The 25,463-nt window shown below is 43.7% G+C and overlaps 1 protein-coding gene across 4 annotated transcripts in view; it reads right to left on the bottom strand.

Annotated features, from left to right (window-relative positions):
- The window catches only part of PER3 (period circadian regulator 3), a 45,702-nt gene extending 20,259 nt beyond the window's left edge, over positions 1-25,443 (bottom strand). For 3 of the 4 annotated variants that reach the window (XM_011368479.2, XM_023535591.1, XM_023535592.1), the window contains exons 1-13: positions 24,716-25,443; positions 24,147-24,292; positions 23,204-23,319; positions 21,803-22,004; positions 18,083-18,134; positions 16,401-16,543; positions 14,897-14,975; positions 13,315-13,421; positions 12,911-13,067; positions 9,199-9,304; positions 8,117-8,245; positions 7,575-7,701; positions 2,903-3,035 (exon numbers count right to left, since the gene is read on the bottom strand). In XM_011368479.2, the coding sequence (XP_011366781.2) occupies positions 2,903-3,035; positions 7,575-7,701; positions 8,117-8,245; positions 9,199-9,304; positions 12,911-13,067; positions 13,315-13,421; positions 14,897-14,975; positions 16,401-16,543; positions 18,083-18,134; positions 21,803-22,004; positions 23,204-23,319; positions 24,147-24,292; positions 24,716-24,894 (1,676 nt within the window). In that variant the 5' untranslated portion in view covers positions 24,895-25,443. The remainder of the gene's footprint in view (positions 1-2,902; positions 3,036-7,574; positions 7,702-8,116; positions 8,246-9,198; positions 9,305-12,910; positions 13,068-13,314; positions 13,422-14,896; positions 14,976-16,400; positions 16,544-18,082; positions 18,135-21,802; positions 22,005-23,203; positions 23,320-24,146; positions 24,293-24,715) is intronic. The other variant, XM_023535593.1, reaches the window with a different exon arrangement.
- Positions 25,444-25,463: the final 20 nt, after the last annotated feature.

A 25,463-nucleotide genomic window follows, 5' to 3' on the forward strand; every position in this document is an offset into this window, starting at 1 on the left:
TTCACCACATCCTCACCAGCTCCTACTGTCTCTCGTCTTCCTGATGATACCCATTCTAACAGGTGTGAGGTGGTATCTCACTATTGTGGTTTGATCTGCATTTCTATGATTAGTGATGTTGAGCATTATTTCATGTGTTTCTTCCATTTTCCCGGCACCATTTGTTAAAGAAACTACCCTTTCCCTGTTGGGTATTCTTGGCTCCCTTATCAAATATTAGTTGACTATCTATGCCAGGATTTACTTCCGGGCTCTCTACTCTGTTCCATTGGTCGATTTATCTATTTTGTTCGTGCCTCATACTGTTTTTATTACTATGGCTTTGTAGTATAGTTTGAAATCCAGAAGTGTGATATGTCCAGCTTTGTCCTTTTTTCTCAGGATTGCTTTGGCTATTCGGGGTCTTTTGCGGTTTCACATAAATTTTAGGATTGCTTTTTCTGTTTCTGGAAAAATGCCTTTGGTGTTTTAATGGGGATTGCATTGAATCTATAGATGACTTTGGGTAGAATGGACATTTTGATATTAACTCTTTTTATCCAAGAACACAAGATGTCTCTTTCCATTTGCTACTGTCTTCTTTGATTTCTTTCAGTAAAGTCTTGTCGTTCTTGTTGTATGGATCTTTCACTTTCTTGTTTAAATCTATTCCTAAGTATTTTACTGGTTTTGATGCTACTGTGAATGGGATGGTTTTCTTTTTCAGATGCTTCATCATTAGGGTGAATGAATGCAATTGATTTCTATATGTTGATTTTGTATCCTGCCACTTTACTGAAATCATTAATTCCAACCATAAGATCATATCATCAGCAAAAGCAACAATATTACCTCTCCTTTTCCAAATCTGGATGCCTTTTTCTTTGTCTTGCCTGACTGCCTCAGCTAAGACTTCCAGTACCATACTAAATAGGAACGATGACAGTGGGCATCCTTATCCTGTTACTGATTTTAGAGAAAACGCTTTCAATTTTTCTCCCTTGAGTATGATGGTGGCTGTGGATTTGTTGTATACGGCCTTTACTGGGTTGAGGTATGTTTGTTCAATACCCAGCCTTTTCAGGGGTTTGATCGTAAAAGGATGCTGTATTTTGTCAAATGCTTTTTCTGCATCTATTGAGATCATGAGGTTTTTAATTTAATGATGTGATGTATTACATTTATTGATTTGTGTAGACTGAGCCATCCTTGCATTTCAGGGATAAATCACATTTAGTCATTGGGTATAATCCTTTTACTGTGTTCTTGAATTTGGTTTGCTAGCATTTTGTTGAGAATTTTTGCATCTATATTCACCAGAGATATTTGTCTACGGTTTTCTTTTGTTGTGGTATCCTTATCTGGTTTTGGTATTTAAATGCTGAATGCTTCCCTTCCCGGAATACCCATTATTTTAATGCTGGCTTTTCAAATGGTGTCTGATAGCTCTCATAGGGTTTTTTCACTTTTCAAAAATATTAGTTCTTCAAACTTCATCATTTCTAAATTCTTATCTTCTAGCTCACTAATTCTCTCTTCCATCTGACCTGTTGTATCTCCAATGCATTCTTCAACTTGTTCGCTGAGTTCTCTGGTCCTAGAATTTGCTTCATTCTTTCTTAGGATTTCAATCTCTTTGATAAATTTCTTCCTCTATTTGTGAATTTTATTCCTGAGATCACTGTATTGCTTTTCTGAGTTTTCTTGTAGCTTGCTGAATTTCTTCATAACGGCTATTTTGAATTCTTTATCAGTAAAACGGCAATACTCTGTGCCTCTAGGTTTGGTTGCTGGAAAATTGCCATTTTCTTTTTGTGACATTGTGCTATCAAAACTTTTCATGGTGTCTGATGAAAAGTGCTTCTGCTGCTGCATCTGAAGGTGCAAACACATTTCTTATGTGGACAGGCAAGAACTTATTTATTTTGATTCCAATAGTTCCATGGGTCCGTGATTAGAAGCCTTCCTTTTGTTTACCAGAAGGTGGTGCTAGAGCAACAAGCTTTTGGTTTCTCTAACTAGAGCTGAGACTCAACTAAGGTTGGGAGTATATTAAAAAAAAAAAAAAAATCAGCTGGAAGAAAAAAATTGTGGTAGCAGAGTGGGGGGAAATTGTGTGCTCCACACCTGGTCTTCAGGTGTGCCCACGGCCCAACAGGGGGGCCCAGCGGTCCGCGGGCGACCTCTTGCCAGAATCCCGGGCGCTTTCCTTCGGTTCTGTGCCTGCCCACTTCGCTCTCCTCTTCCTCCCCAGTCACTGTGGTCTCTCCGCGGACAGCGGCAGAGCTCTTCAGCCGCAGAACGCACAGCTGCACCGCCCCCCTGTGCCTTCGCCTTCTCTCCCTCTGCCAGAGGGTCGCGCTGGCCCATGGGGCCGCCACCTTCTCTGCAGCCGCTCCTGTGGCCCAGTCCGCCCGAGGTCAGGTGTGTACACGGGCGGATCTCTCGGGAGTCCTAGGAGGCTTGCTGAGGCGCTCTTCTTGGTTACAGGTATCCAGTTATTTGAAAATTGAAAGACAGAAGAAAGGAACAACTCGTGCTGCCACAACGCCGCCGTCGTCCTGCACTTCGTCCTCTGACGGAGTCGCTCCTGGCCGTCCTGGCCTGAATCCCTACGCGACGGCTCCCGTACCACGGTCTCGAACTGAGCTTTAAATCGCGTATCGTTTAAATTCGAGGAGCGTAGGTCTTGTCTCCCAACTAAACCACAGCTCCTTCAAAGCAGGAATGCATCTTCTAATATTTTTGCATCCCCCAAAGGGCTGAGTATATTATGAACTGTATGTAGTAGGGACTCCATAAATATCTATTGATTTATCGTAAAAATTCAAGACGACGGCTGTTAAAAAGTACATGAAGGCGCCACAGTGACAATGTACACTTCTGGGAAAACAAACGTGTCATCCAAACTTGTGTTTCATACCTGATAACACTGTCGATACAGTTAATTTGCTGATAGGACGGGCTGTGCTGCTCTTTTCTCAAATCCTCGTAAGACTCAGTGTACGTGCTATTATTTTTCAATGTCTGGAAGGAAGAAAAGGCCTTCTGCTTACCTAAAAGAGAATAAAAGGATGTATGATTTAAAACATATTACTCTGAAAAACATGTACTTATTCAGCTAAATTAAATCACAGTCCTTGAGAACACAAGTGGCCACAAAACTGGAAACTGCAATTCTAGATATTAATCCATATATCCAACAAGCCGTAAAATTTCAAAGATGAAAAAAAAAATGTTGCAGTGAATACTGAAGAATTTATGGCAACTTAGCAAAAAGATGGGGTTGGAAAAAGATCATCCAAAGATATAAACATAAATAATGAAACTGAAGTAGTGCTTTCAAATATTTTGAGCGATAAAGACAGTGACTTCGTGCCAATTAAAGAGAAGATTGATTGCTTTAGATACAGACACCGACACTGAATAAAATTTATTTAATTTTTCATTACCATTTTTGTGAAAATATGGGCAATAAATATTTTTATGACTTATATTGGCCTATTTCTTTAGTATTTTTTCCACATCAGTGAACTGTTTTTATGCAGTTTTGTCTGCCTAAATCAAGGGCAGGGTGTGCCGATGTTTTCCAGACAGGGCGCATTCCAGAAGGCGCGTCTCAGATGGACTCACGCCGCACGTAGCCTTCTGTTTCTGGCTTCTTTCGCTGGGGAAAAGGCACTTAGTCTCCACCTACATGGCCAGCTGGGCTGACCACGTCAGCTCCTGCGAATTATGGAGCAGGCCTCCCGGGTGGCAGGCCATGGCGGGTGGCCCACCACGTACCCGTTTACCCTGTCCGCCATCGCGCCGGCCATCTGGGTCATCTCCTACTTCTGGCAAGTCTGAGCAAAGTGTAATAAACACTCACGGACAGGTTTCTATCTGAACTTGAGCTCTGATTTCACCTGGGTAAATAACTAAGAAGGAAATGTTTAACTTTATAAGAAACTGTCTAACTTTTCCAAAGTCGCTGTACAATTTTCACATTACCTGCCAAGATATGAGAGTTCCAGTTACCCTGCATTCTTGCCACTAGGTACTGTCAATTTTCCCCCTTTTTAGTTTTAAAACAATTCTGTTTCCAATTTTTCTTTGTTAGTATACAGAAATTTAATTGATTTTTATATACTGACCTTGTATCTTGTGACTTTGCCAAAATTAACTTTGTAGATTTTTTAGAATTTTTCTACATAAAGCAGACTTTTATTTCTTCCTTTCTAATCTGTATGCCTTTTATTTCTTTTTCTTGTCTACTGCATTGGCTAAAACTTCCAGTACAATGTTAAAAAGAAGTGGTACCTAGACATCCTTCCCTTATCTTCAGGGTGAAAGCATTCTCTCATTGTTTTGCATAACATCAGATCCAACTTTATGTCTGGTACCATATTCTTTTTGCCTTTAGAAATTCCATTAGTACTTCTTATAGATCTGCTAATAAATTCCCAGTTTTTGTTTGAGAAACTCTTTGTATTTCCTTCATTTTTGCAAGATACTTTCCAGTAGGTATAGAATTTTGTATTGACAGTGTTTTTCTTTGAAGATGTTAGTCTAGTGTCTTCTAGTGTGCATGGTTTCTGAAGAAATGTCTATTATAATTCTGATCTTTCTTGGTATGCAATGTCTTTTTTCCTCTGGCTGCCATCAAGATATTCTCTTCTGTTCTCAGTAGTTTGAAAATTATATGCTCAGGTGTGTGTTGTTTTTATTTTGTGACAGGTGTTTTTCCTTTCCTTTTCTTTTTTTTTTTTAATTGTATTTATACTACTTGATGTTCTTTAGAACTGTGAAAAATCTTGGCCATCATTTCTTCAAGTATTTCTTCTGGATTCCGATTACTCATATGTAAGATCATTTGATATTGTTCCAAAATTCTTAACATGCTCTATTCTGAATTTCTTTCTCTTTGCATTTGTTTGTATAATTTCTCTTCGTCTCCCTTTAGGTGTCCTGATTTTTGTCCTGGCTGTGCTGAGTGCCCATCGAAGGCATGTGTTCACCGCGAGCATTTCTAACACTCCTATTTGATCCTTTCTTTCGTGTTCCATCTCTGCACCATGACTGCTTGTGTGGTCCTGCACATTTCCCACTTTGTCCACTGGAGCCTTTAATGTATTATTTGCAGTTATTTCAAATTCTCCGTCAGATAGTCCCAACAGCTGTGTCACAAATGACTCTCGTTCTGATGACTGCTTTGTCTCTTGGAGCTTTTTTTTGCTGTTTCGTAGTTTGCTGGAAACTGCACATCTTATGTAGAACAGCAGAGACTGGGCAAGCCTTCCTTCAGTTAGGCCTGTGTTTGAGCTAATGTAGTTAAGTTTTTGGATTGAAGCGTGCTGTTGCTATGGTTTCATTCAATGTACTATAGCTTTTTATTCCTCTAGCGATACTTTGTGCTTCAGGTGGTGGCTGGATGGCTAGAGAGCTTCCCCCCAACCCCGGCCCCCCGCCCACTATCTGCTCCATTCTCAGCTTTCGGTCTTCCTGTGCATTGTGCCTCAGAGAAGGTCTGTCTCATGCAAGCCGCCTGACTCGGTCATTCTGTGCACCAGTGTCCGGTGCGCCATCTCGCTTCTCCTTGCAGGTGTGTTTACCTCCTTGGATTCAGGCCTACTGGCTGCCCTGTAGCCTCAGCCCTCTGATGGGGTGAGTAAAGACCATGAGTTTGCTGCGTGTGTGGCTTTTTTCTTTAAAGTTTGGAACAATGCTCACTCTAGCAATACCTGGGCAGAAACCAAAGCACTCACACCGAGTTACTCCCATTTGTGGATCATCTCCTTTCGCTCAGGCATTGCATCATTCTGGAAGTGGCACACTCAATTTCCCTACCGTCCCTAATTACTTCTCTGGCAGCTGGCATCACTCATGCAGCTGGTGAAGGGGCTTTACATCGCTGTGTTGCTCCCGGCCCTTTCTCATTAACTTTTAAAACTTCCCTTCTTCTTCTATCTTAAAGCATAACCTGCCTTTGAGAGAAGGCAGCGATATCAATTTAAAACCTGACACTCTGTGGGCGCTCACGCCCTCTATGTAAAACACATATGCAACACTCAGTCGGCATTTTCCTTTTCACTGGTGCCTATCTTTACTCAATTTCTGATATTCAAATTATAACGTTTTTAAGTTGCGTACTTGTTTCCCTTGAGTAGAGAGCACTAAAGGTTTTTCCCACTAGTTCTTTAAACTTATAGATCTTAAAACATTTTAAAAATTCAAGATGCTCAAGTACCAGTAGTTCTCCTAAGTCTCCTTCGCCCCCAAAGTCACACCATACACGTCAGAGGCAAACACAGCACATACGTCACGAGTAGGAAACTTTCAGTTTCTAAAACAGCAGCATAAGGACGCAGAGCTAGCGACCGCTTAAATTTTATAAAATGGTTCACGATGGAACACTGACACCAGTTCAAATACACGGCCTTCGGAACGACATGCTGATGGCATTACCAGCCCAAAGGTAGATGAGCAGAAGCTGAACCAAGCAGGAGGGGAGAGAGGGTTTCTACCCTGAGAAAAAGCACAGCAGTTGGGACGTAAAGCTGTGGCACTAACGTGAGGTCTTCGGCTGAGGCAGCACAGCCTGGACCAGACAATAAAAAAAATTTAGAAAATTTAGATTTAAAATCCGCCCAAAGACTTTTCTCTGCCAGGACATAGGATAATGGTGCACAGTAAGAAAGACGAAGACGAACTCCTTCTTACAGAGGGAATCGGATTGTTTCAGGAACGGAAAAAGCTGTGATTTCTATCTGTGCCCCAGTGTCTATCAAGGAAGAAATACAGAACACCGAACCTCCTGCCAAGTGAAAAGAAGACCGGCCGCCCGGGATGCTCCCCGAGGAGGGCACCAGGGTCCCACGGGCGCCCAGGGACACCGCCTGCAGGAGCAGAGGTGTGTTGTTTTTGTTGTGTAAATCTCGTCAAGTCCTGAAAAATACAGCTGCTATTATTCCTACTTAGAGAAAAAAGTTCCCCTTCTCTGTGTCAAATGCCCACATGTGACAATGACAGAACGTTGAGGTGGCCAAAACCTGTAACAACTTCTGAAATTATATTAATGTTCAGAGAGAAACATGAAGGGAAAGTTAGCTAAATTAAAAGTTAACGTAATTTGACCTCTATACTATAGAACTTTCTTCTGCTATACAATGCAAGTAGGTTAACTTTTCAGAAATAATGTCAATTATCACAGCTGATCCAATCCCTACAGTGTGCTCCTGGCCTCATATGGGAAAAGGACACTTGTGTCAAGAAAAAAAAAAGCCAAGTTCTTCATTCAATTTAGGTCATAGTCTCCATTTGTTTGAAATGACAAGAAGGGACTAATATTGTAATATCCAGTTTACATACAGCTCACATGGGGGGAATCCATGAATTTTTTGGCGTCATCAGAAACACTCCATCTTTGGTATGAGCACATCATAACGACATTCTAACATTGCTGAACCTTTAGAATGGCATTCGCGGCCGCCTTTATCGTTATTATACTGCCCTCTGGGCAAGCAAATGCCAAATGCAGCCACGCAGGCTTGTGGCTCTGTGGTCGGAGGCCACATGTGAGTGGAGGGCGGCGGGGGGGCGCAATGCCAACTCACCCTCCGGCTGGCCCGCGTGCATCCCCGTCGCTTGCTGGCTGGGTGATCTGGTCATTGACTCAATGTACAGCTGCTGGCCCAGGTTCTTAATTTTGTTTACGCTGGCATAGACCTGTTGCAAAGTCAGCTGAGGAAAAGTGTGACAAAATGTATTTTAAATATTAAAAAAATGGACCTGTGAAGACACACACACAAAATTCCTTTACTTTCTGGTTCTCTGAGGACAGAGGACGAGCAGCAAGCAGTAACGTTTAGCTAGCTCCCCAGACATCACAACACACTAGCACAAATGGAATTTTAAATAAATCTGTTCACAACATGCTAATTTTTAGAAAGCACACAACTGACCCAAATAGCACCTTCCAAAGGTGATACTTTCTCTTTACAGACATCTCGCGACGCGCAATAGTCAGAATGTTTATCGCCAGACTACGTCTCCAGGTGGAGGCACGTTCCGGGCAGTCCCGTGTGCAGAGGTGCAGGGCTTGTGCGGACATGTCCCAGAGGACGACACAGGGGTAAGGGCACGCCTGGCCACTCACCGGCTCCTTCCGCGCATCCTCTGCACAGTGCCCGCTGGACTCACTGGAGGACGCCACGCTGACCTGCTGCTCCTGGGACCCGCTGCTCCCCAGGCTCCCGTAGCCACTGGAGGCGCTCATGGGGACTGGCTGGAAGGAAAGGGGGCAACTTCAGAGCCACCGGCTACAGCGGGCAGAGGCGACCGGCACCGCCCGCCTCCCGGCCCACCCACAACCCCTGCCCCATGCAGACCGCGCTCCTGGAACCCCGACCTGGGCGTGCGAAGGCTGACGCTTTTCACCCTAATGCTGGGGTGAAAGGCACGCCCCTCTCCTGTCCCAAACAAGGGCAGACCTAGTTTTCTAGTGTAAGGGGCATTTCTGGCCAAAAAAAATTTTTAAAGCCATAGTAAAATAACTTAAAATATGAAAATGAACTCGTTCTTTATGCTGAGTTTAGAATAGACAGAACAAATTAAATATATGCCATACTTTTTCCCCCAAGAACGTTACGGATGCTTCATGAACCCAACAGATCTTATAAAAGACATTCTGAAAACCACCGGGCTGGCAGTTTTCTATGTGGCACCACTCGTAAGTACTTTACATGGTTACTGACCGACTCCCCAGTAAAAATCATTTTGGGCATGTGTTAGCAACAGATTTTCCTACCTTTGCCTTATGATGACTAGAGATATGGAGACCTGCCATCCCTCGCCTCCGCCTTTAAAACTGGAATTATTTTTAAAAATACTTAAGCCGAAACCCGGTGTGGAGCATGCTGGTAGTGCCTGGAACCCAGGGAGCAGCAGTCCCTCCATTTAGAAATAACTCCTGTCTTACTGCTTACTGTGACTCAGGTTTGTTGCCTTAAAATGAGGTCTTACAAAAATTTTCCATGTGTTTAACAAAGAAAAAAGAAACCAAGATTAATAAAATTTAATTTAAAAACAAAAAAGAGGAAGACAAAAATGTCTGGAATGCAGAGGGTCACAGTTTCTCTCTCCTTGCAACTTATTTCTGTGAAGTGACTTTACAAAGACTATGTTAAAATGAAATATGACTTTGGGAATTTATGTGTTTTTTTAAATCTCTCATTTTACCTGTAAGAGAAGTTTGTGAATTTGTTCTTGTAATTCTGTAATGTCTTTGTCAATATTGTTCGTCTTTTTTATTCTGTTAGCAAAAACATCCTCATTGAGTGGACTCCTACAAAACACCAAGTGAAACATTGAGTCAAACAATCTAAAATTCATTTACAATGAAGGCTAAAGTGATTTTTAATAGACTATTCAAATAATAAATATGCTTTTACAAAGCAACTCTTTGACTCAAAATATAGAAAATAGGAAGCTAAAACTCTCTTCCTGGAGGTAGAGGAAAGACTTAAGAAACAAACGAGACATTAACAGGCTTTAGTTTTTCTGTAGTTCTGGTCTTTCTTTTTACAATTGTTTCAACGCTATATAAATCTGTGATGAGGAGCCTCCCTAGCTATCAAATATCTTCCACAACTACTGGGTCTCGAAATTTAACATTAACCGAGTACCTATTGCAGGAATTTTTAAGACTCTAAGTTTGCCAAACAACATTTCATGTTTAAAGTACCTAATGACTTAAGCTATGTAATAAAGATGATTCTGTGACACACCCTAGTGGTGAAAGTGTGGCTGTCGCAGTATCTTCAAGTCACATTAATATTCAAATTGAGCATTTTAAATCTACTACCTGAATGCAGCGAGAGGCAGACATGCCAACAGGAAGAACAACAAAGAACAGAAGGAACTGACACTCAGGACCTTCTATGTGAAAGGAATGGTACTTGTTTTATGCAGTAAGGATAATATTTTCTAAACCCTACAATGTGCCAGGCACAGTTCCAAGTGCTCCACTAAGCACTGTCTCCTTCACCTGAGCTGAGCACTTGCTTGAGGTCATCCAGGGGCCAAGGAGGGGCCGGAGTCTGGGCTCCAGGGAGCACACTTTTGCCCCCGCGCTGGACTGCCGCCCGGTACCTCAGTACCGTGAATGAGGTGTGCCGGGTCAGCTCCTCATCCCCTGCATCCTCACCACCCTACGAAGCAGGAATCACCCTACTGTCTGAGGGGCTGAGAGACCTGCCGAGTTCCCACAGCCAAGAGGCAGCGGTCAGGGCTGGAAGCCGCGCGCTCGGCTTCAAGGCCAGAGCTGCACCGTGTCCACTACGGCATCCTGCCAAGTCTGCAGCATAAACGTAGGGCTCAGTGTCCTCAAACACTTTCCCAAAGACAGATCATCATCAAAAAACCACTAGATGTCAGTGCCATAACAGCAGTCAGGTCCCCTACTTGGTGGAGGGACCAATCGATACCCACCGATCGGCACGGCAGTGCCTGTTGTAAGTGACAAAACTGGACTTGAAAGCACAGCCAGACACACGGTGCACTATAATCGCTTTGCCTGCGTCTGCCCCCTGCCTCCCGCTGCCGTGCAGGGTGTGTGGGGTCAGGCTCCCTGGCCTGCTGAGTTCGCTCCCCCAGGACCCGGCACATAACAGCGGATGCACCCAAGGTCAGCCTGGGGACAAAGCGCATCTACTTCGTGACCTGCACACGCCCACGTGTTATGGGCCTGGGCATCTCAGAGGTGTCTCGGTTACGTTTTTCAAATGAAATTCTGAAGTGGAGAAAGAATAGACTGCTTTGTTTATGAGATTTAGATAGTCCTATGTGTGAAACTTACTACAAAACTGTCTTCTTAATTTGTAATTATATAACTCAAATTGGTTAATGAGTAGGCAGCGGAGACACAGCCTTCATCAAAAAGTAGCCAACAGCCCCTGTGCACAGAAAGGAAACTGGACGAGGCGAGAGGAAGAAAAGCTAAACCTAGTCTCCCCTTTGCGACTTCCCCCCAGCGCCATCCATGGACCAGTTACTCTCTCTCTGGATGCGACCGCATCTGTAGATCGAGCAGTGACAGCGCCCCTCTGCCTGCCCACAGAGCCTCTGGGAAGGGCCTGAAGAGGGGCAGTGAGGGGCCCCGCTGACACCCACAGCCCCCTCCCCACTCCAAAGCCTGCGTGCTCTTCCCATTTGCTGCCTCTCCCACTGCACTGTGGGTGTCACACTGTAACAAGAACGTCGGTCACCATCTCATCCTCAGGGTCTAGCACAGTGCCTGACATGGCGGGCGATCCACGACTACTCACTGAAGGAATAAATGCATTTAAATAATTTTACAAATACGATGGATGATTATTTTGAGAGAGAGATTAATACTTACTACACTCTAAGTTCTTTCACTCATATAATCCTGGATCTTGAGATGTAAATATTGGTGTAATTTTAAATAATACTGAAAACGTTGTGAGAACTTGCATCAGTTAATTTAATGTGCATTTTAATCAAAGAACAGAAAGGACAGCTTGGGGTTCCAGGATGTGTCTCGGCACCGACTGGGGGAGGGTCTGCAGACCAATGACGGCCACCCTGCTGCCCCGCGCTCCTCCTGAGCAACCATCTGATTTACTGTCCCCCGCCACGGGTTCCCCTGAGCAGAGTCCTCTCTGACCAACAGGAACCGCACTTCCTTGGCAAGTTTGTTTCTTATCTTATTAAGTTAGTTTGCTAGAACAAATTGGTCTCGTGACTTAGGGCGTCAAGGCACCCGTCCCTTCCACGAAGGCTCCAGACATGCTCTGCCGAGAGGCCAAACCCCAGGGGGCAAGAGGGGCTTGAGCCCCTTGCTCCCCACGGCCGTGTGTCACTGCTACAGCGCCCGAGTGACCACGGGGGGCCTGCTGCCAACCCACCGTTCTGTTTTATGCTCACGTGCACAGAGCTGTCTGACCAAATGCGAAAGACATCTCCATCTCAGCATGTGGGAAGCTACGAGAGTTAAGTATAATTTCCACACTTATTAAAAAAAGACATCAAAGGGAAAACCATGGCCCAGCTGAGAAACAGACAAGTCAGTTTTAAATGTACCGAAACATCGAGGGACTGGGAGCATGTTAGGTGCAAGAATGTGGGCCAGGTGGTTCTGGGTCTATTTCACAAGGTTCTGTTAGGGGGTAAGGTAGCAGCAACCAACCAAACAGGCTTAAACTGAGTCAGCTGTGTTGGCGGGAAAATAAATGAAAAAGAATCTAATTTTTAAAAATAAAGATTTAATAAAATAGCCACAAACTAGTGGAATTGACAGCAGAAGGCTGATATAAAGTTTTACATGCTCAATAAAAAGGACTTTAAAATTCTGAAACGGAAAAAAAAAAAAATCATCCAGAATCCCGCTATCCTACACATAACCAAAATTTATATTTTAATTAATTTCCTTCTAATCTTTTTATATTACAAAATCAGTGTTTATATAGTTTAAACAAAATTATAATCATATGGTGTAAATAACTTTGCATGCTGCTTTTCACATCTGACATATCAATTTCCCACGTTATATAATCTCTGCAAAAATTTTTATTGACCAATATATGTAACATGTCAAGCAAATTTCCAGTTTACTTAATGATGGGCATTTAAGCTACTCTAGCTCCGCCATTACGATTAGATAATGTTGCAAAATGTCTTTATAAAGCTTTTCTCTACTCAGGCACATTTCCTTACAATATCCCCATGAGGGAATCATTGGGTCAAAAAAAACCAAAAATCTTTTAAGACTCTTGGTACATATTGCTAAACTGTCTTCCAAAAGCCCTGGAAAAAAAATCTGTGTTTTATTTAGTTGATGTATTAATCGATTCAAAAGGGAGTAAGTAGGAAAGGAATATTATTTGGTAAAAAAAGATTTTTTAGAAAACATGAAAACTGACGGACTTACGTTCGAACTTTATGTCGACCGATGATGAAGGAAACCTTCCGGCTCCATGGGTTCACGAAGCTGGACCAGCTGGAGTCCAGTCTGATGTAATCTCCATTTTGAGTACAAAATCTAACGGGTGAATGTTCAAAGGGAGGACGGCCTGCATACTTCAAGACTATATAATATAAGATAAAATTAGAATTCAACGGATATTACAAATGCCATTTTTAGGCATCTATTTGCAAATTTTTAAAAAATGTCAAAGTAGAAAAAAATTGTTTTAGCAGTTCCAACACACTACTTACCTGGTTAAAGGTTAGGCTCTCGCGATTAGAGCTTATGAGCTCTCATAAGAAATGAAATGAAATATTAAATCAATGATCAATAACCCCATTTCCGCCCATAAAGAAGTAGGTCCTCACCTTTTTGGTGTATGGCGACCATCAGAGGACGGTCTTCTGGGTGTAAATACGTTAAGACAGACATCCCGACCAGGTCCTGAGGCAGGTATCCCAGCAAAGGCACAGCTCTGGGCACAGACACACGGCCAGGCACCGCGTTACACGCCTCAAGTAACTGTCACACTCTACGTACTTTTAAAAATATTCCTCTGTAATACTTAACTTTAAATAGGAAAAAAAAAAGGTCCACAAAAGATGTTCATTACAGCATTTGTAAAAGTAACAAATGACCTAAGTTCAAGTAACTTTCACACTCTACATACTTTTAGAAAATACTTCTCTGTAATACCTAATTTTAAATACGAAAAAAAGGTCCACAAAAGATGTTCGTTACAGCACTTGTAAAAGCAACGAATGACCTAAGTGCCCATCCTGTAGGAATCTAAGAAATGTTGGTCACCTGACATGTTCCATCAAAATCACCTACAGAACCTGCTAAAAAAAAAGATCTTATGCTCTGGTTTTTCTTCAGATCATGAAAAAACAGATCCACGGGCTCATGACGAGCTAACTGAATCAGAATTCCCAGGTTGAGACTGAGAATCTACATTTTTAACAAGTTCCTCAGAGGTCCCCGATGTCCTCCATTTTCCTATTATCTAAAAAGTCTACAAAGATCTCGTCGTGACAGAAAAATGCTTACGATGTTAAGTGAATAAAGCGAGCTACGAATTTAAATAGTCTGATGAAAATTACACTAAAATAATGTCTTTCAAAAGGTAACACCAAATAGACAGGCAATCTGTACACAAAGTCGCTTCCCAAGAAACTGGTAATGACAAGCCATTCTGGATGACTTAGAAAGGGCTGACGCCATAAACATTTTCTATGTGTACGACGTTCAGAAATATTTTCTAATGTAATAAATTTAAGCTATTTTCATAATATATTTGTTTAAACTTTCTTACTTTGTACGGATTACATTACACAAAGTATCCCACCAATTACTGTTTGGTTTTGGTAATTATTATTAAATATATCCACTTTTAGATGTTAATATTTAAAAAAAAAATTAACACTTATCCTAACTGACAAGGTTTGACATCTTGCTTTACGCTTACTCGTGACATGATGCTTGTTTCCCAGATTTTGAGATTTCATGAATAAGTAAAATTTTAAAATAAATGTGGGGAAAATGGAGGATACTGATCAGGGGACAGAAATATTTCACTTTTCTAAGTAAAGATATTAAAAAAACAACAATAAACAGCAACTACTATTCATTATCACTTTTCTTTAAAAAAGTAGGAAGGACATAAGTAACAATTTTTAAAAATAAATTTATTTTTATACATGTCCCCTCCTGACTTACTTAGAGCAGACTCCTACGAAATCAAGTATAACTTGTAAATTTTAAGTCTAACGTGTGAGATATTTATATTAAAAATTTAGACAACACAAATGATTTCGCACTAATAAAAACCAAATAGGTAAGTGGATAGATACCAGATATATAGCAGAAGTACGTAAACATATGTAAATCTTTTCACGTTTGTACTTATTTTCAGAAACAAGTTTCTTTTAGGCTTAAAGAAGTACTTACCTTTCATCTATTTCAAGGAAAACACACCCTGGAGTGTGTGTTGTGGTAAAAATTCTTTTATCCACTGGGATTCGAGGAGCTACAAAAAACCAGAAAGATTCATTTAAAAGCAAATATATCTAATTAATCATCCACTTTAATAATCACTTAAAATTTCTATATGAAATGGGAGAAATATCACTTAGGGGCCTTTGAGCAGCCAAAGCCACACTTAAATGATGATAATTTTCATTATTAACTTCCATTTTAATTAGGTCAAAATATGATGAGTACCGAGTTAATTTTAAACAGAGAGAGAAAGCCTGTGTACACTGAATAGCTTACTCATCACAAATAATCCAACAGTCAGAGCTGGAGTAACTTTATGCTCAGGATTGAAAAGCTCCGCCATATTTAGTGGCTGACACGACCAAGCGCAACGAGATCTGACGGGGACGTACTAGTTCGCGTGGTAAGATCGGTGTGGCCAGTTCTGCTGTAGCTGGCTCTGAACACATGGTGATTGATACATTAGGGAACAATTAGAGCATGATGCTAATTTGCGTTTGCTTACGTATGATTTCATTTGCAAGAAACATGAGGTGAATGCGGAAAACATCTAAGTTAATGGAGTCCCTTAAGCATACACAAAGAGCTGCCTGCTACCTCCTGCACCGCACCGTGTGGTTATGGGATAGGGGACGCTGGTCCGATCTGATGTCAGGACGTCCCATCTCCATTAGGACAACCTTCCTCCCACCCCCTGTGGTAACTCCAGAGCTGCGGCTGCCGCAGTGCCCTCGTCCAAACCCACTGCGGGCTTCTCCAGGGCGCAGAACCCTGCTTACTGCGGCCTTTGTGCATTTCTTAACCATTTAATGTTTAAAACTGTTACCATGTTTGTTAGAGTCCTGTCTTATTTCTGGTTAAGTGAGTGCTGTGCCCCTGAACTCATTTTTCCCACAGACCTATGGGTTTTTAGTGTGTGACTTTTTGTTGCACAGGATGATCATTTTTAGAAAAGTTATAGCAGAACTGACTGTAATTTCACGAAATAAAAGGAAGCTGCTTCTGTACTGATAAGTATGAAATTTAAAAATGCAGTTCTGCTATCAGAGGATATAAACTATCCTAAAAAGTTTGTTTTTACACACAGTAAAAACCAGAGGGTTTCAAAACACTTTAAAACTATACATTCGTCCTTGTGACCTTGCTGGTGCTCTGATTTCACATAAGACAGAAGTGACAGGCCACAGGTCACAGGAAGAAAAAGGATCAGGGGACCAAGTATCTGTGGCAAATCCAAGCTTAGACCTTAGGCCCTGCCGTCCTTGAAGGAGAGGACTGCACAAAAAGTCAAGGTCAGGAAACAGACATCAGGAGATTCGCTGCAAACGCTTTGGGCCAGGGCCAGGCTGAAGATGGAGCACTCTTTCCCGCCCCAGAGCCAGGAACAGACTCTCGCGGGCTCTGTCTGAGGTGCTGACAGGCCACCTCCGATCCAGCAGCAGACACTGCGACTCACCTTCGTAACCAGAGTGAATCTTCTCTGCAAGGGTGAGACAGCAGGGCTCAGGCTCCTGACCGGCGGAGTTCTGCACGTGAATCGAGTAGGGGATAATCCGGAACGGGTAGCAGTGCTTCTCCTGCTTTCTGTCTTCACCCCCACTGCAAAGACCACAAATGGCTGGTTAGTGCCCGTCAGGATGCACTCCAGCAGGCCAATGTGTGGCCCGTGGGGGAGAAGGTTTTATTAGCAATTTCCAGGAGAGACGAAGCCAAATCTAAAACATTGAAATATATTTCTTTGAAAAAAACGGGAAAGGTTAAATTTTCAGTACCCAAGGCAATTACACTCATTTGTTATTTAATGAGTAAGAGGTCTCACAGAGAACTGGCTGAGATCACTGGGCAGTAAAAACGCCCGCTCACTCTATGACTTTTCTCCTGACCTTGCCCTAAGTTCCCAGGCTTCTGCTGTGGAGGGCAACAGGCATGACTACCTGTCTCCCATAGGTACACAGTGCCACCTGGCAGTAAGCCGGGCTCCCTGTCATCATGCCCGCACAGCCAGTTCCCTGTTGTCCCTTCCTTGTCCTAAGGTCTGATGGTGCCTCATGGCTTCAGCTGAAGCTCGTACCTTGCCACGCGGGGCGCCCCAGCACACCCCACTTAGCTCATGTCCCTGACCGCAGGGCTGGACGCCGCGGCCCACTTCCTCGTCCCCTCGGAGGCTCTCTAGGGCGCCTCCAATAAAGGACATGAAGGCCACCAGCCTCCAGGTGCCCGGGGCGTTCCTGCTTGGATACGCGGCTCTCTCCTTAACGTCAAAATGTCCAAAACTGTATTCGCACTAGCCCAGTGTTAGCGATCGTGGCCCTCCTCTCCCCCACCAGTGGTGACTACTGATGCCAAGTGGGTCTCACCTGCCTGGGAGAGTCTACAGTCCCCTCCCCAGCTCGCTCTGTCTGCCCTCCTGAAACTCCAGAAGCTCCTCCCACTCGCCACGCTCAGCTTGACCTTGCTTCCAGGGTCACTGGCAAAGGAGAGCCTTCTCCTGATCCTGACAAGCATCTGTCCTTGTGCTTCTGGCTCCCCTCTTGCTTCTGGGAGTGATTTTCCAGGCTCACTCAGCCCTGGGTTTCTCAATGCCATTTACACGCTGATGACCCGAGTCTCCGTCTCTAGCCTGGACTTCTCACACTAACTGCAGACTCCTGTGCCGACGTCCCATGGACACCACCCCGTTTACTGTGAAAGTAACGTTAACCTACCAGTAAACTTAGAAGAAAAACAATCACCAATAAATCCTGCCAGAAATCAACTACTATTAACATTCTGGTCTATTTTCTTCTAGTTTACTATCTTTGCACCTTCTAAATTATTCTCATAAACATACCTATCTTGTTTCTTCAGTTACTCAAAATTTCAAAAATTAATTTTAAATGTGATCAAAATTTTGAAATTAATTTTAAATATGACCAAACAACAGAAAGCACATAAAAACAAAAGAGCCCCAAACAAGGGTCATTTGAAAGTGACCTCCAGCCCCAGCTGGTTAAAACGGTCGTTCTGCGCTTTTCTCCTCCGGTCCTGCCTCCTCCCCTCAGTCAGAATGCAAAGTTCTCGGGGCGAGAACTCAGTCACGTCTTCTGCGCTCCCAGCAGACCCGGCCGCACGCTGCGCCCCCACAGGCCCCGCACTTACCGGATCCTGCAGAAGAAGGGTTTCTCTGGAGGGTATTCACGCTGTGACGCTGCTGGAGACAAAGACACACTGTCACTCACCCGTCCCAGAGACACGGCAGCTCCGCAGAGAAACGGCGGTCGCCACGCAAACGACAAACGGTTTTTCCAAAGAGGGAGATACTCTCTGTTCAAATAGGGCTCTTGCCCCTCACCCTGAGATCTAGTCACACCCGGTGTCTCCCAAGGGCTCTCCTATTGGGACAGTAACCCTGGGGAAAGGCAGTGACAGTGAGTGCATCTGACCTGGGTCTCTCCCTCACCACTTCCTGTGGTCCCTTCTGCAACTGCCCAAACTCATCACTTCAGGTAACAACGTGATGGTCCTTTGACAATTATTTTGGTGGTAACATTCTGCTCCACCGCCATAGTCTGGACATGTCTCGAAAATTGAGAATTTAGACAACTTCCAGCTTATAGGCATATGGTATACAAACTTCCCTCATTTCTTTTTCTTTCCTTGGATAAACTCCAAAGTTGTGTCCTAGGTTAAATATGATCATTTTCTGACTCTCGTCATGTGGCAAACTCGTCATGTATCGCCAGAAGACTGTACCAATTCACTGTCATTAATCATGTTTTCTCACACCCCTCCTGCCGATGGTTTGCATCCATTTTCTAGATTTTTGCATTAATGTTGTCGATCTGTGAGGTGGTAATTCGGAAATGTTTAAATTTGCCTATCTTAGGGCAGATTACGGGGCTGCACCTTTCCCAAGTGTTTGCTATTTGTACTTCTTCTGGCTAAAGCTCCCTGAATTTGTTCACTAGAGTGAAAAGTCCTGTTATAGGAACCAAGGAAATGTTTAAAACAAGGAGATGTTAAAAAACATACATACGAGGAAAGATCACAGGAAGAATCCGAAAATGGGCTTTTGAATGATCAAGGGTAGTGTACGTGTGTAAAAAAAAAAATACTCCAACTTAACGGTAAAGGGACCAATGCTCAAACTACCACAATTCCTAAAGCCATGAAAGTCAGTCCCAGAATTCTGAGACCAGAAAACAGTTCCCATAGCATATCTGAGAAAGAAACGAGAGAACTGGGCCAAGCAGGCATATGGAATTATCAGCCTCAGACACGCTCCCCTCCTAACACAGAAGCTGCCTCGATCAAGGCTTAGATAAACTCACGGAGGAACGAGGGCGAGAGAAGGATGTTTTCGAAACTACACTTAAATTTCTTGAGATGATTTTTACGGACAGGAACCACATTCTGGTGCTACTTTCAAACGCACGCTTTCGTCTGGTTCCAATCGTTTGAGAGTAACTGCCCCAGCAGCCTCGCAGCCGGGAGGGCGGTGCTGGAGGGCAGGAGCCCAGGGCTCACCCTGCCAAGGTGGAATCCGGCTGCGCGCTTACCGGCAGCGTGACCTTGGGTGAGTCACTTAGCTCTGTGCCTCAGAGACTACGGTGGCTGAGAAAGGGCCCTGCTCCTGGTGTCAGGGAACATAATGCCCTGCGGCTGCTCCCGGCCACGCTGTGCGGAGGGGTGCTGAGGCCGGGCCACTCCGTGGAGGCGCAGGGCTCCTCCAGCATACGGCCGGGGCCTGGGCGTCCCTTTGGCTGCCTGGCCATGCTGCTCCTCCCCAGTCCATCCCCTCCCATCCCTTCCACGGCGTCAGCCCCATGCTGTGGGCTGAGGGGCCCTCTCCGAGCAAGTGTCAGCACAGTAGCCCCACCTTGGCCTTTAACTCAAACAACGCCTCACCAAGTTTTTGTAAAGGTTAAATTAGTTAATCCACTAAAGCATTAAGAGGAGTCGCTGGCACACAGGGCCCGTTCAATAAAGACTAGCAATTAAGACGCTCCGTGCTGCAGACTGCTCGGAATCTCGAAAGCGCTTCCCCAGCCACGAGCTTGCTCGCCTCTCACAGGAGCCCCGTACTGGCAGGCTGGCCGCACGCCATTATTCTCAGTGAGAGTAACTGAGAGGCCAGGTGGCCTCCAAGGTTCACGAGGGACAGAACTCAACTTAAAACTCAGTCCTTCAGATTCCTAGCGTGGAACGCTTTGCTTGTAGAAAACAGTGCAGCTCTATGTAAGGCGAACTCGCTCACGCTACTTACACGTGTCAGCAGGCACGCGGATTCGACTGCCCTCACTAGCCATCTCATGACACACAGAGCCGGACGACAGGTGTGAGCCCGTCATCCTCACCACGCCGGCTGGAACGTGTGAGTTAATGTTTTGGGAAATGTGTGCTCAGACCCTACTGAGAGGTCTGTACAACCAAGGAGAAGTGGCAGCATGCTTCCTGTGACCTCAAAGGGAGGGCCAGGAGGAGGGGCACGGGCGCGGCCTGGGAAAGGCAGGCAGCTCGGCGGCCACACTCAGGACACTTGGATGTCCTGAGTTCATAAGGCAAAAGCACAACATGAGGAGTAAGCTAGATGGACATCACGTCTTTATGGATTAAGTAAGTTTTTAGGTTTAAAAGACAACAGTTCCAGGGCACGTTACATTTTTACACGGAGGGGAAATACACAGCAATAAGCAATTAGCAAAGAGAAAAAGGTCGGAAAGAGAAGACAGACTCTACAGGCAAGCTGGAGGAAAGTACCAGGGGAACGTGAGCGAGCCAGCAAACAGCAGCGCGGCCGCCACGCTCACCGCTGTAGCTCAGCATTGAGAACAGCTCCTGGCCCACGGTGATGGCTGAGTAAATGTTTACGGAATGAATGATTCACAAATGAGGAAAACCAAATATGGACAACGAAAGGTTCAAATACGTGTTTAGGAAAGAGGAAGGGAACGAAATCGATGCGAGCAGAAGAGAGGGAGCTAGAAGAATGGGTAATAGGAAAGCTTGCTAACGCTCATCTGAAACATGCAGAAATGATGGCGCCAAAGTCTCTAACTGGAAAAACAGCACGCAAGACCATTCTCACTGGAGCAAGTCGTGGAGTAAAAACTCAGGAGAATGGGTACAGAGCTTTAAATCTGCAAAATGGAAAAGCTCCGGAGACGTTTCACAACACCGTGAACATACCAACACTGCTGAGCTGCACGCTTAAAACGGGTCAGACGTCGATTTTGGTGATCTTTTTCACAACAAAAATTAATTAAAATTTTTTTAAAATTAGAGAAAAGGAGTTGGAATCGAAAAGAAGGATGAACCACACTAAACTCTGAGACACTTCATAAAGAACATGAAATAATAAAGAGTGACTTAAAAAAGAAATGATGAATTATTTAAAGATCACACAGGAATGACTGTCACAAAGAAAACTGTGAGCAGGCATCCCCAGTTCAGGAAAATAAGCATTTCAGAAGAAAAAGTAATTGGATTTGTGAACTTTTAGGGATAAGAAAACAAGAAAAGAAAGCTAATCATCAGAAGTTTATCTCCAAAGCAAAGCAAAGCAAAGCAAAGAAATAATGAAGTCACTATAAGAGAAAATACATTTAATTTTATTAAAGGACACAGAGCCTTTAGATATTAGCCTGCTGTACAGTATGCTAGTAATCAAACCATATTTATGATATATAAATTAACTTGAATAAATAAAAGCAAATCTATTGGATCTTTATATTAGAAGCATTAAAAATGCTATTTGTATCATAGTCTTCTTTTTAAAAAATGAAGAAATAAGAAAAACCATATAGTTTGTACGTTCTAAATAACGTTGAAACTGATCTTTAGGAGGCAAGATCAACATCTGAATATCGGTCCTGTTACCTCTTCGGATCCAGTTGTCCCAAAAGGGAAGCTGAGCGTGGGCAGTGTGTGTGCAGAACACCCTGACATCCTGAGGGGCGAGCAGCTCCACAAAGTGAGAGGACTCCAGGAAGTCTTTCTTACAATTCAGGATCGAAGTAGCCTGTTCAGAAATGTGCACTAACCTTCCGGACAGAAATGAAAAAACTGCCACAAAGGTATCCTATGAAAAACATTTAAAATAAATGCAAATATTGAGACACTTACTAGCAACGTGCCCTGAAATGTATATTTCTTCTAGACACCTACTATGATCAACAGCTTTAAACACACACACATCCTGCAAAGGCAACAAAACTCTCCAGGGTACTTCTTAATTATCACTGCAAAAACTGCATTTTACCTTCTGAAGTTTGATTTCTATGCCCCAAAATATGCCAGCTCCTTCCACACTGACCAAACACACACGCACCGTCTATGTATAAACACACACACTTCTGATTCCTCCTCCTTTGCAAACTCTGCCTCACGCCTGGAGGGACTGTCTTCTCTTCGCCAACGCACATTCTAGGCTCTGAGACACTGTTAGACCTCATTACGTAAGAATCATCTCTAATCTGTTCCTTTAGACATAAGTACAACTTAGTTACAATCAACCACTGTTTCTATCTGCTCGCACTGGCATATGTTTTTTTCTCTAGCTTTATTTGGAGGAGCTTCAGAGGGAAATGTTTTCTTAAACTTTTTCTTCTTTACATCTCTGTGGCACCTATGCCAGCGCTATGAGCACACCAGTTAGTAATACAAGGACTAATGTAATACCGGGGATGGCTCACGTGTCCAATACTATACTATCTTTTAAGTTGTAATTATGCTGAGATCTAAACATGAAATGAAGTAATCTCCATCACATCTACAAAACACAAGGCTTAACTACTCTGCCAACATGAAGAGATTCAGAAAAGATATACTAAATGTCTCTTCCAAAATTTTATAAAAACTGACAGCATCTCAACTCACCTGTTCTATAAAATCCAGCTGTTACAACTTGAAGTAGTAGAAATTGGAACTAAGAATGATATAAATAGAAATAAACAATTCGGAGATTAGAATAAGATGCAGCGCATTACTCTGCAGTGTTATCTTTTTCTCTTTGAGAGAACTCAGGGGAGCTAAGGAGACAGAGGCATCTCACAACCGAAGCAAAGCACACTGCTGCTGATGCGCTGCTTCCTGTGTTCAGACGTTTTGTCTGGCAAGGGCAGGAGAGACGACACAATGCCTCTTCAGCAGTTTTCTTCTATTGTTTACCTCAATCTGTGGTTACTGAAACTCTGAGTTATTATTTTAAAAATCTCCATCTAGATAATGTTGTTAGGAAAAATCACCCAGGTAGAGACGGCAAAATTCGTGGATCCTTACTGTGTTTTTGGAAGTGTGCTCTGAAGCAATAGAGGCCAGCTCCTCCAGACTGTACGCGGTCACATCTGCTGGAGGTGCTCCATTTTGACTGAGAATCTGGAAAAACTCACTGTTTGCTAAGAAACACAGGAAAATAAATGGGTAGTCCAGTGAAAACAATTTCTTTAGGAAGTCATTTTTATCACTATTAAAGCTGGTTTATCTCCTTAGGATGAGGACAACTCAGTGTGTTTTTCTTGAAACCAGATCATATTCTTCCGTCACCCAAAATACCGAGAGTTGGTGCAAACTTAAGATTTTGAATTTTAACGATTCCTAAGGTACAAGATACATGTAAAGTACTAAAGGTACTGAAACCAAAAATTCCAGATACACACAGGACACTGTTACAGCAGAAACATGACTCCAGTTTTCAGGAACCACGTTATCATTTATGAAGCCACAGAGGTCTGTGCTAGAAAACGCACTTTATGAAGTCCCTTAAGAAGAAAAGTCAGCGACAAAAAGGAAAAAGTGTTTATGACTGGTCATTTTTAATTTGATAAATTCCTGCTACATCACAACTGCATTTTAAAAGTATGTATGTGACAGGGAAAAGTAAATTATACTTAATCAAATGTATGTTTTCCCTAATATCCACAGAAGACAATGCTCCTTTAGTTAGTCTTCAAAATGTGCTCATGCTAAATTCTACTCTCCTGCAACCAATTAGCAAAATATTGCAGTTACTAAACGGTTATACAAATAAGGTTCTCCTGGTGTTCCTAATTTGAAAAACTAGGACACTAACAGAATCAACATACATTTGCTTATCTTACGTTAAACACCATAAAAATCTCAAAACACCTCTGTGCCTAAAACCACACCGACAACTCGTCTGGCCAGGCAGACGTTTCTGAGCAACAGTGTGCTTGCACGACTGTTTACCCTCCAGCTCGTTTACCTTGCACACTGTGTACACAGCGAAGGGCATAGTTGAGGGCATCGAGAGTGCTTGGTTTGTTGTGTTTCTCTGACGGGAAGTATTTTTTCATTTCTTGGACAACCGTTATAAGTTCTTCAGAAACTCTGTTTCGATCTTGCTGTTCACTGTTAAGATTAAAAAATAACTGCACTTTCAATTACAATAACAGCCAACTTTTATTGAACAGTGTATTATGTGCAAAGCAACTTTCTTAGTGCTTAATTTACACTTAATCAACTCATTTAGTTCACAGGTTTATATCCCTTTTTTACAGAAGGGGAAATCCCAGCCAAAGAAACGAATAGAACCTCTAACATGGTCCATCCACCCTCATTCCCACCTCAGCCCCGACTCAGCTCAACTCCTTAACCACTTGCATCTCCTCCTAGAACTGTCTGGTAATTCTGTCAGTTTCCCAGAGCGTTTCTTTTGAAGTTCCCCGACTCTCCCGCTAAACTTTCCCCCTAGGCTGACAATCAAAAAGACTGAAACCCTCCCTTGTACCACTCCAGCTAAGAACAACAAACAAACCAGGTTGTAAACATCACCTGTTGCTGCTCTCCAGGTATTTGCTCTGAGGCTGGTATTTCTGGCGCCACAACTCCTCAGGGTCCTTCCCCAGAGTCTCAGCACTGCTGGCCCCTGGTCCTCCTAGTTCGTTAGGTTCATTCCCCCTGGAGCCGTGGGATTTACCGCTGGACATTTCTAGATCTTCACAGGGGTCCATCTTTTGCTTGGCAGTCCTTAATCTGTCGCCTGCTTCTTCCTTACTTTGCAACCAGCGACAGAAATTTATTTCTCATTTTGGTCCATGCCATTGCATTAGAGAAAATGATCGGTCATCACAAACCCGCAATTACTGAGCTCTGGGGGCACTTTTCTCTCTGGTATTTCCATACGGTCTGGGATGTCTCCATTCACCGGAGGTCCAGCCTGGGGTAGGAGGGTGGAGGGACATAAAGGTGACAAATGTCAAGGGAAGCGAACAGTCTGATGCCGGAAACTGGGCTGTGGCTGGCCAGCCGGGAAACCCCGGGACGGACCCTCGGCCACGGCGGTCGCAAAGCCAGGCTCCGATTCACCAAGTGGCCCGCCGGCGGCTCTGCACAGTCGGTGTGCACCCGGACATGGGGCCCGAGGAAGGGGGCAACTTAAGCACAAAGTTCCGGGGACCCCAGGTTCCCGGTGCGGCGCCGCCCGGCCGCCAGTCCCAGAGCGGAGCACAGGCTCGGGACAAGCTCCAGCCGCGCGGCCGGTGCGCTCCGAGGCCTCCCCGCGGGCCGCAGCACTCACCCT

The sequence above is a fragment of the Pteropus vampyrus genome, unplaced genomic scaffold, assembly GCF_000151845.1.
Source record: "Pteropus vampyrus isolate Shadow unplaced genomic scaffold, Pvam_2.0 Scaffold142, whole genome shotgun sequence".
Classification (NCBI taxonomy): Eukaryota; Metazoa; Chordata; class Mammalia; order Chiroptera; family Pteropodidae; genus Pteropus; species Pteropus vampyrus.